The following is a 12,379-nucleotide window of genomic DNA, read 5'->3' as shown; positions in this document are numbered from 1 at the left end:
GGGTTTCATTATAATATAAAACTACACCATCATTTTTATGAATTTTAATTTAATATAACCATGTCATTGCTTAAGGTACCAATAATACAAGAATAAATAAACCTCATTATTCTAAATAGTAAATACATAAGTTTTTATTTTTATTTATACTGTATTTAACAACATTTTTTTTATTAAATTTACAACAAAGTACAAACCAGAATTTTTCAAAGTATCATCATTCTCCTCGACTGTTTTGCAAACCGATTTAGCACCTCTTCTGGATCAACATTTATTTCCCTGTGTATTGACATTAACGCTAATCCGTTGAGACGAGTTTCACCAGTCGAGTTCCTAAGATACGTTTTCAATCTTTTTAAAGAAGAAAATGTTCTTTCTGGTGTCGCTGTTGACATAGGTATAGTGGCTAAGACTTGTAATAGTTTCCATATGTTTGGAAACAAAAGTATGTTACAATTGTCAAGCCCTTCAATCGCTGTATTAGGGCGTGACTCTTCTTTAAGCCACTTTGATTTCCATATTGAAAATTCAGCTTTGAAAACAGTAGGTTCTGTCAATATCCGGGAATAAAACTGTACACAGTCATTCATTTCTTCACTAGTGGAATGTATACATTTACTTGGAATAATTTGTTGTAATGATTTTATTAAAAATNACCCACTGTGCAATAATGTGTACTATAAACATACAAGGTATGTTTCCATATAACATATGCAACATCAATTTGCATGTTGAATTTGCGTTTATGTGATGTCCCTGATACTGCTAATGTCCGGTGTTTGCAACCTAATCATCAACATTATAGATCTGTTGATTTCTAACATACCTGCAACTGCAATATAGTGTTTGTTATAAAGAGTTATATTTGTGTTTCATTGTAAACATAGTTAGAACGTTTTATTGAAACCTCTGTACAACATACCTTTGAAACATTACTAATAATTGGAAAAAATACAAAAAAATAAACCCGTATGCGGGTATCGAACTTCGATCGGCGAGTAACCTACCTAAACGGGCCCTAATTCCTAGTTTAAACTAAGATAGTACTATATCTTAGTTAATGGTGGACAGTGTTTCCAATATTGTAATTTTACAAAGACAAAAAATTGTGCCCCCCCCAGATCTTTGCTCTGGACCCGAGCCTGGGTCCGCAGGAGGGGCAGTCGCCTACTCTGGCCCCCGTGTCGTACCGCCTATGATAAAGATTATAGATTTAAGTAGAGCAGTAAATTGTCATCAACATTTTGTTTTTATATGGGTTTTGTAACTATTTATTTTTTTAAATTATATAGGCCATTTGTTAATTATTCATTCATTCACAATACACTTGCCGAATTACTTATAAAATTAAAATGTTAACTGTTTAATATATTTTAGGTATTACTTAATAATATAGGTGTCATAAATTTAAAAAAAAATCTAGAATTTAGAATTAATTCATTCTTTACTCGATCTTTACACATGAATTGTGTAATGCCTACATTATTAATGTAATGTTAAAAATAATTTAGTTACGCCGTGTACGAAATTCCGGTAGAAATAAAAATTGAAAAATTGGAAAGAACTTGAAAAATTTCAATGAAAACAATCACAGCTCTAGATTTAAGCGATTTGAGTTCTGATAAGGATTACTTATAATATATTTAATCGACAATATTTCTATACAATTTACTATTACAATTTATAATATATGGCTATAATGGCTAAGATAAACACAGTCAATGGAGGGGGGGCTGTAGTCCTCTTAGTCCCCCCTGGCTACGGCACTGAGTACGGCACTGAGTACGGCATATTAATTAAATAATAGATGACTTGGTGACTGGTGTAATCGTAAAAATTGCAGCAGTAATCAGTAATTAGCTTTTCTTTTAGAATATAGTAGGTAATATTATTATATAATATATTTATGTGTGTATTATTGATTCATTATTGGGGTTAAAAACGAAATGAATAACCGGTTGTAGGTAAAATATTGCACTGTGTATGCCTTAATCACTATTTCAATAAAATAAAAGCAGATGATTGTCAACGGAAAAATAATGAAATGTTCATAGTAAATATAGTAACTCTCTCTTGATGACTTGGGTGCAAAAAAATTTAGTCAAAATTAATTACAAATAGAAAATTTGATACCTTTTTTTGAACGGGGGAGGGGGCATATGCTCCCTATTTCCTTCCTGCAGATATCCACCCTAGTATCTTATTGTGGTTAAGTGTTACGTAGTTACGTCTTATAGTGGCTTAACCTGTTTTAGCTTAATCAATTATTTTATTCAATTTGAAATATTACGCACCTATAATTTATAAACCAGCGTTGATGTTGAACATAGTCTTTCATCCTATGGCTACTAGTAGGTAAGTACATTGCTACAAATTGTTACCATAATTTTACGTTGGAGGGGGTTACATACAATTTCTATAAAAATTGAGTTTTTAAATCGTGCTGTCTAAAATATATGAATATTTAATTATTTATAATAGTGGTATGATTAAATGTTTTTTACAGTTAATATTTTTTTGTTTTATTTTCCGTTATAAATATTAATTATAAGAATTTTACAAATTATGATTTAATATATATACATATTGGTACAATAATAAGAAAGAATATTAAACATTTAAACAATTTAAGTATATATAAGAACAAACACATAATATTACATACCCAATAAAAATAAAAATAAAATATTGTTGAAAAAAATCACTTTTGGTGTAAACGACCTTAATTCTTTCTATTGTACCTATATTTATGTTACAGCATAATAATTAGTAGAATTTTAATAATTTATATTTTAATAGTAAAGAAACTTAAAAAGAAACTGTAAAAAACATTTTTAACCACAGTTTTAAATAGATTCGTAAGTCTTTAAAATGGAAAGGAAAATGTTAGTTACACTGGTCAAAAAATATTGGGAATCTGACTAGTAAAATAACTAATATAATTGGGGACCCAACTAGTATAGAACCTGAAAAAATCCTGGACCTAATTAATGTAGCACCTTCAATATCCGGGATACAACTAGTGTAGTACCTAAAATAATTCATGACCCAACTATTGTGTAGTACATGTAGGCTGTAATTTGCGGCTAGTATACTTACTTGGTAACCAACTTAAATGCCCCGATCATTACATGTATTTGTGCAATAAATTATGCAGGTTATAAATTCATTGTACCTCCCTATATGGATACATAGCTTAATACCTAAAGAATGTTACCTAAGTACTATTATACAATAGGTACGATAATACCGTACCAATAGTCATTGAAAATTGTTATGATACTAGCTGTGAATAACAATCATGAATGATAAAATGAATAATATGTTAAATGATATATTATTGCATATGTAAAATGATTATATGTGGAGATGGTCTGTCAGCTATAACTTTATTTTGTTGGTTGCATAAACAATCATTAAACATTTAATTAATCTATAGTAATCTATGAATGCTAATGAACCCTTAAACATAATTTATTAGGAAATTATTGGACCATTAAATTGACGAGTTTCTCTTATGGTGAACTGTCGACGGCCACGATGGTATAGAAAAGCTTTACATATTATAATTTATAAATATAGTCACTATATAGGCAGACAGCTAGGTCTCCGCTCAGAAATGTTTTTTTACCGAGATATTACTCAACGCGTATACCTCGTCATTCGATAGATGACAACTATACTTTACAGCTACTTTTTATTTTGTATAAAATTGATAATGTAATACATAGATATTTGTTTAATGATGAAAAAAAATTAAAAAACGAAACGATTAAAATTTTACAAAAAAATTGTCCTCCCCGGCGGGGAATCGAACCCCGGTCTCCCGCGTGACAGGCGGGGATACTTACCACTATACTACCGAGGATGTTACTTAAGAGGAAAATAATTTTAGTTTATAAAATCATTCAAAAATTCCTTATCTGTGCTTTAATTAAATTTTATATAGACCATCTCTAGTTAATACATACAGTTTAATTTTGGTTCAAATTAAAGTTTGTGTATCGTATGTATTATAAAGTTAAATTTCAGTCATTCTAAAAATAATATAGGTTGGTAGTAAGTACCTGTAGTATTACTTAAGTTTTATATGTAGTTTGTCGATACAGACGTAAAGTAATAAATAACTATTTTTACAATTGGTTTAAAACGAATTGAGCGATATTAAATATAAATGTATAAAATAGGTGGTGAGAATAATATATTTTGTTTTAACCCTTGTCGAATTAATTCCATTTTCCTAAAGAATTTTTTCTTTGTACCTCTACAAACATACAATGTGTCACATACTACCCGAAAAGTATAAGTTATGAAGAAAAAACAACATTGTAAGGGAATCTTCCTCTTTTATTTTTTTAGTTAAGGGTGATTTAACTATTTTTCAAACAAAATCCAACTTAATATACATTTACAGTAATATGTACATACTATACCTTGATCAGAGCCGTCACGCGTGGACGCCGAACTACAACCTGCACGTTTCGTCTGTAAGATCTATAAATAATGTAGGTATATCTTCAAAACTTTTACATTTTTTACGGTATTTTTTTTTTAATTTGGAAGCTATTTTAGACTTAGTGCACTATATCAACTAACATACACTAATCATTATACAACAAAACCAGAAATGTACAAATTATTTTTACTAAATTAATTTTAAAAACGTAAAGAAAATTGTAAAACTAGTATTTTTTTAAATAAATAAAAAAATAAAAAAGTAAATCTTTAAGGTCATCATCACACAATACAGCGGTGGCGGGAAATTGCGTCCAGACTCATTTTCCCTATTTCTGCTGACTTTTGTCGCAAAACCTGATATCCCATGTAGGTACATACCGTCCGTCCCCTCAGTTACGGGGGCTCGACTAAGGCCCGTTTCACACGGACCACTTTACGTGTCGCCACAGAAAAGTCTCTGTGGCACCACACGAGATATGGTTTTCACTCGATAGCCACACGGTAGCTTCAAATTTAATTAATATTTATTTATTTATGTGTGACGCCAAAAGTTTCCTGCATGCAGAGTCGTATTTAGGCCGGGCCTAAACTCTAGCCTCGGGCCCTTAATGTACGTCCAAGTTTAGGGGCGCAGTACTTTTATCGCCCAAATTAAATTATCGCCCTTGAATCACCCAAAATGTGGTCTGTTTGGGTAAATAATTATATAACGATTGGGCGAGTGTTCATTCCACAAAAAAATACTATTTGGGAGTATAAGTGTGAATATATGTTTATAGGTAAATTAATTTATATACTGCAAAAAGTCACATACAAAATTCATAGGTAATTAATAATGAACCCATAGGTTTTAAAATGTTATTGGCACTGTAATATACAGTCAAGACTAATATACATTTTTCAGCTACTTAAATAAAATCACTTACGATATAATTATATAATAGAAATAATTATAATAATGAACCGTTCTAAATGTTTTAAAAACGTTCGTATCCAAGTCACCAGGTTTTTATATTTTTACTCGGCCTAACTTGCTATTAATTTTGGTCAAAATTACCTAAACATCCACCGCATAGTAAAAAAAATAAAAAAAAATAGAGAAAACATATTTTTTTGTTAAAGATAACATGAATTATCATGAAACATTACATTTTTTTAATGAATAAAAATAAAACAAAATATGTAGTTTTATAATTTTGTATGTACTATGTAGCGTTTAATGTGTAGTTATGTATATTGTACAATTGATCATACGTTTTATTGTATAATCAATGGTTGTATTGTATCTATGTACTTTTAGATTCTAAGCGATGAATGTATTGTCTTTAAAATGTGTTTTTTTTTGCTTTCATCACCATTTGGGGTTATAACAATTCTTCAATTTTGGACTTCAGGATCTTTTCTGATAGTTAGTGCATTCAGGAGTTCAAAATTTCTCAGTAGTTTTTGAAAGCGCAGGAGAAAAAATGAAGGAATAATGGTAATTTTTACTCAATACCAATTTTTGACAAAATCTTTTTTTCTCTTAGATGTACCTATCTCAAAATCATCTCAGCATCTCTCATAAGTACGTCTTTCTTAAATACATTCAAAGTTATTGAAAATAATATATAGGCATAATTTAAAAAAATCCTATTTTCAATTAATTATGTATTCATATTTCATACAGTACCTATAGTAATAAAATTGTATGTCATTATTTTATAAAAATGTAAAAAAAAGAAACCATTAAATTATTCAGTGATGAAATCAACCAAACTTATTGTTTGATTTATTCTCAGTGTAAAGAAAGTCGATACTATAAAAAAGTTGAAAAAATGGAATGAATGGGTTATCAAAAAAAAAAAAAAATTTAATTATAAAAGTTTAATATACATTAATTATAATTTAATATAATTTAATATAATTTTAATTTTTAGAGTTCATCGTTCATCACACAGATGTATGGTGTAGTCGCTCCTATAACAACCAACAATCTATGACCACATATAGGCGTAACGCGATATAGAGTAATTTATATGGTGGGGGGGAGGGGGTGGCTATAGCCTTTTAGGTTTTTTTTATACAGGTTGATATAAAAAATATTTATAATTGATATCATATCATTATTTACGCTTTTTTTAAAAATAATTTAATAATAATAATCATTTCTATTATTAATCACTTATATACTATTGGTTATTATTATTTTGAATATTTTTTCAGATATATTTATGATTGTTGGCGGCGGCAAGATAATACAATTTGGTGGCGGGGATATAATAAGCNCGCCATCCACAATAAGAAATTCATCTGCAGGTTAATAATCTAATAAGTTTATGGAGAATTACTATTATTTATGATTCACCTAAGCCTAAATATTTTTAATTGATATCATATCATTATTTACGCTTTTTTTAAAAATAATTTAATAATAATAATCATTTCTATTATTAATCACTTATATACTATTGGTTATTATTATTTTGAATATTTTTTCAGATATATTTATGATTGTTGGCGGCGGCAAGATAATACAATTTGGTGGCGGGGATATAATAAGCTAGTAAGTACCTCAAATATTATATGGGCACATTAATATACAAATATTTGAGTTTAAACTTTAAATGCATAATTCATTCATACAATATTGACATAAATTTGCATGTCGTTATGTTATTTTGTGGAAAAATTTTTTTTGAAAATGTACAGATAATGTTTACACTTTTAGTTACCACATGAGTGCTAGTGTAAAAAACACCGAAATTCAATAAAAATCAGGAAAACGCTTTTCGGCGGCCGTGATCCTATAATAGTCTGAGGCTGCTCTAATACTCTTCGACGTGATGGTAATTTATTCAACCTTGTGAGCGATTTTAGGTTAATCTACTTAATCACGGCTACTGTGATGCAATTGTTGTATATATTACAGTGGTTCCCATTTGGTGGTTTACGGACCCTAGACATTATAGAATTTAAGATTTTTAGTAGCAGCAAATCTAACACCTGTGATGTAAGTTTATTAATGAATAAAATAAATTGTCACTATAAAACAAAGGGGGGAGAGTATTAAAGAAACGTGAACCCAGGGCAACAATATCTTTACTACACTACTGCTCCCGGGGGTCAGCGTGTTGATGTAAAGGGGTTCGCTGTTGTGTAATACTGTAGTCATTTTTTATTTTTATTTTATTTTGTCGAAATTGTTAAATTTCCGGATATTTTTGTACTATTCTAGAAACTCGATTATCTTGAAAAAGATACTTCATAAATCTATTACTTATACATAAATATCAATATTACTGGGACTATCATATTATAATCATATATTATTCAGATCAGGCTTCAAGCGGAGCTACAACTTATTTTGTGTAAAAATACCAATTAAATTTTCTTATTTTTTTTTTTAGTTCTCCTAACATTTTTATCCATCCATAAATATTTAACTTTTGACCCTCTCAAATTACCAGCTAGAATCTTAACCAACAATTTTCTATCAGTAAGATTGTAACGTAACAAAATATACATACTGCTTTATTCTTTAATAGCTTAATGAATAGTCAGGTATATGAAATACGCCGCGTTTACTATCCATCGCACTATCATCTGCACACCACACCACCACTGTTCGCTACACCTTAATCATAATTCATAATTATTATAATCAGTGTTACAATTGTACTTTTTTTCCGCCGCCCGTCTCAGCGACGGCGACAGTCTGATACCGGACCGTTTTCTTTTTTTTTTCTCTCTTCTCTTGCAGAAAATACAGAAAATACAGGGCAAATTAAATTCGGCGTTCTTAATGAAACACCCTATCATACCTAACATAAAACTATACAAATGTAAATGCGATTAATTATATAAATTTTTTGTTTTGGACCGCGAAGAGATTTTAATTTGTATACGTCCCTTGAGTAAAATAGTTTGGAGACCCTTGCTACACGATGGATCCGATTATAATAATGAGGTGGATGATTTGTGATTGATGTGGTGGCGTAGTGATGGAAAAATTTATCGAGCAGCGATCTATAATATATATTTTAGCCATCATTGATTTCCTAGAAAAATGGTCTGTTGTTTGGAGTTTATTTGATTGATTTTGATATTTTGTGGACTGTATAATTAATTTTGCTATGAGTATAAATAGGCAAAAATATCAGCTAGTAAGTATCAGCTTACTACTGCAGGTTTACTGCGTCGTGGTTGAAGGAAACCGAGGAACTAACTTATATAATAGGGAATAGACGAATAGTTCTACATCGCTTACGACATATCAATTCGTCCTAAACATACACATAACCTTGAAAACCAGTTTTAAAATAATGGTGTGATTACAAATATATTAACATTTATTCTTATAATAATTAATAGTTGAAACTTAAAATATAAATTTTTTTTATCAAGTACATAGCACATAAAAAATACACATATTTTTTTTACATGTTTTTATTTTCATATTGATTTTGCCCGAGTGTGGACACACTAACGTAACTGCCCTTTTTATTATATCACCTCGCGTCTTTACCTCCACACCGTCCTCCCTTAATATTATTCATGTTAGCAAGAGTTTGTAAAAATGGCTTTTTTCTCGAAAAAGATTCGTGAACCTCGAAATGTTTACGACAGAACTTCTAAGAAACGTGAATTTTGGAAAATCCTTTCTCAGTGCTCCACTACGTGGTGGTACGAAGGTAATGTCCAATTGTCCAAATATAGTCAAGTCCCTATCTATCATATTTTAGGTCAGTGATTCATACAGTTTTATGACTGTGAGTTGCGACCATAACATTTTTAATTTAGCTATTTGCGAACATTCAGTCAGTCAAGGGCGTGCGTAGGTATCACGTAGGCGTAGTTGCCCCTCCCTAGGCTTTTTTTGGTCAATAATCATAATCATTATATAATTTAAAGTAACAAAAATTTGTTTCTTCAAATTTTTTATTTTATAATAAAGCTGCTGGGTGCAGCTGCAATTAACAAATATAATTATGTATTAATATTAGGTGACTGAAATATTGAATTACTGGTATTAACCGATTAATAAAACTAAACTAACTTTTTATCATTCATTTTGGTTATTTTCTAGTTTTTTGTATAACTGGTGATTAGTTCAGTAGATTATTTTGAAAATTATACTTAAAAATACTCTAGTGATTGATAGTTACATTTAATGTTTTTAGACTTCAATTCTCAAAATATTAAAATAATTTGGTGGTTTTTACTTTATAGAAGTTTGAACATTTTATTTTATAATTTATACACAACCTATAATTATCAAATCAATGATGAATTGATGGCATTTTATTAATAAAAAATGCATTTTTAAGTATTAAGAAATTTTAAGAATTATGTAAGATTACATTTTAACTACCTACATTTTATTATTCATAAATAATTTTTACATTCCCAACCTATGATAGAAAAGTGAAAACAAGTCACATACAATACTTAATGCTCTGGGTAACAGAATATTCTCCTAAAAAAATAAAAATAATAATAATAATAATAATAATAACAATAATACAAATCACTGTGTTCGAAGAAAGACAATAATTTATTTGTTTGATTGTTTGATTTGTTATCATGTTTGATTTTCACTAAATCTTTTATTTTATCCTCTATATAAAAGTTAATAATAATCTTTTTATTAGTTTTATTGATAAAAACTTGTTAATTAAGTCTGATTAGAGAGTCTTCATAAGGTATTTATTTATTAAGGCTTTCTAAGTCTGATTATTCAATTTTTATTTTATATAATCAGTTACTCTCAAAGTCTCAATGCACAATAATGATTACAAAGAAGTTTTATATTCTTCTAAAGGCAGTCTGACTGCTCAGTGCTCACCACTTGCATTGGAAAATGGCATACACGCATATTATAATCTTAAATAATTAATATATATTTTGGAAAAGTGACTGCCAAAAGTGAGATGGATAATAGGAGTATAAGTGCTGTATGTAATTATTGTAAAGCATAATCACATAGCCTCTTCAAACACTGAAGTCGACAGTATCTTGTGTCTCTAGTTAATAATAAATTATGGCAAATATCAATAATAATAATTGTATAAATATTTTGAAAATAGTTTGTTGGATAGGAAAGTAGTAATTTGTTGACTTTTCACCCCACTACACACTTCCGATTAACCATACAATATTCATACACAAATAAGATAATATATTTTGAAGTCCACATTTTACTCATATAAAAATACCTTAAATTATTCTTACAAATTATTTTCTGATAAACACAAAAGTTGATTTAATCATAATTATTGTATAATTTATCAGTTACTTTCATAAATATAATTTTTAAGAACTATTGCTATGATAATAATACATTAAAGATTAAATAATTTCTTAATGTTTAGCAATTATAGACACATAATAATATAATATGGTAGATGCTTGATTGATTTTTGAAACAATTTTTAAAAAAACAGGGCATAATAGTATATATAAATAATATATTATAATAGTGCTAGACTGCAATCAAACACTTCAAAATAATTAAATAGTTTAACAATAAAGAAACACTTAGTTTTAATAACAAAAGAGAAAGCGTTTAAAAACTATTTAGCATAAGTTGTAAGTGCTAAAATACACAAGCTACTTTCAACTAATACTAAATAGGTAACATTAAATAGGTCAAACTAAAAAGTAAAAGTTAACTATATTTTATTTAGGTATGCTAGCATTATCAGAAGCAGGATCTTGGGCCTTTACTGTATTTGTTTTGTTTATTTTTATCTAATTCAGCTAAGGCCGTTGCATGATTTGTCATCAATCGGTTCATTTTGTACATAAACATAGTTTCTGTTTCAAGTGAATCCATGTTTGGAACTGAAATATTTAAATTTCATGTTCATGTAATGAAAAATTTTAACTGTTACAATATATTATAATATGATAAAAAAAGGCCAAAAAATATCATACATTTAGGGGTGTGTTTAAGTATGTGGTGCCAGGTGAAATACAATTGCTTTGTCAATTTATGTTTTAAGCTTCAAATATTCCTGGCAGAAATTACTCAATTTGCTGGTTTCATTTTTAAAAATGTTGTTAATTTTTCTAAACTGACTAAGTAAGTTTCCAAAATGTTCATATTGGTTGATTTGGTTTAATAAAATTGCTCTTTTAGTTTCTTTATCATTTAATTATTTTAATTTTTGAAGAAAATCAAATTGTTGGTTCTCAGTGACGCAACTACAGGGTGCTAAGGGGTGATTAAGCACCTCCATGTTCCATATCATTGTAATTTCAAGTATCTAGTTTAAATAATACTATTTTGTTTTAAAGAATTCATTATTATTAATTTTTTTCTTATTTTGCATTTTGCATCATTTTGATTATATTATAATTTTATTATAATCTTAAATTAAAAAATGTCAATTTATAATTTTAGTAATTGTTTTAAGACATTTATAAGGAGTTATAAATATACTCAGCACAATACTAGAATCTTAAACGGCTATATTATGAAGGATGAAATTATTTTTAGTAGTGTCATTGATTCATTTCAAAATATGAGATAAAAGATCAAGCATTTTCAGAATTATAGTTAAAAATAATACAATTTTATGAAAAAATTACATATTATTGGATGTATCTTATCCAGATTAGTTTAGCTTCTGTGTTCATATTCATAATAGGACTATGATATTTTAAGCAAATTATTTAAAAATTCAATTTTTTTAAATGTCAAAACAAAAAAGAACTCAACCGAATAATAATAAATTTCTATTTGGAGACTATTACCATAATATTATACTATTATAATATCATACTATTACCATATACAGCTAATGACATTATGTCAGACCAAATATTTGAACACATTTGCTACTAACTATAAGAAATTATGTTTAACACTTTAAATTTTATATAATAAATTATTATAGTAAATAATATAGTACAAATTAAAATGTGTTAAATTTAA

General features: G+C 28.2%; 1 protein-coding gene and 1 non-coding gene across 2 annotated transcripts; both read right to left on the bottom strand.

The window, feature by feature from the left end:
* Positions 1-206: 206 nt before the first annotated feature.
* Positions 207-590, bottom strand: LOC111032727 (52 kDa repressor of the inhibitor of the protein kinase-like). The gene has a single exon (XM_022313165.1). The coding sequence runs from the start codon at positions 588-590 to the stop codon at positions 207-209; it is 384 nt and encodes a 127-aa protein (XP_022168857.1).
* Positions 591-3,796: 3,206 nt separating this feature from the next.
* Trnad-guc lies at positions 3,797-3,868 on the bottom strand. Its single transcript has one exon. It is a non-coding gene; the product is annotated as a tRNA-Asp (tRNA).
* Positions 3,869-12,379: the final 8,511 nt, after the last annotated feature.

Source organism: Myzus persicae, unplaced genomic scaffold (assembly GCF_001856785.1).
Source record: "Myzus persicae strain clone G006 unplaced genomic scaffold, MPER_G0061.0, whole genome shotgun sequence".
Classification (NCBI taxonomy): domain Eukaryota; kingdom Metazoa; phylum Arthropoda; class Insecta; order Hemiptera; family Aphididae; genus Myzus; species Myzus persicae.
This window is presented reverse-complemented; position numbering and strand designations above follow the sequence as displayed.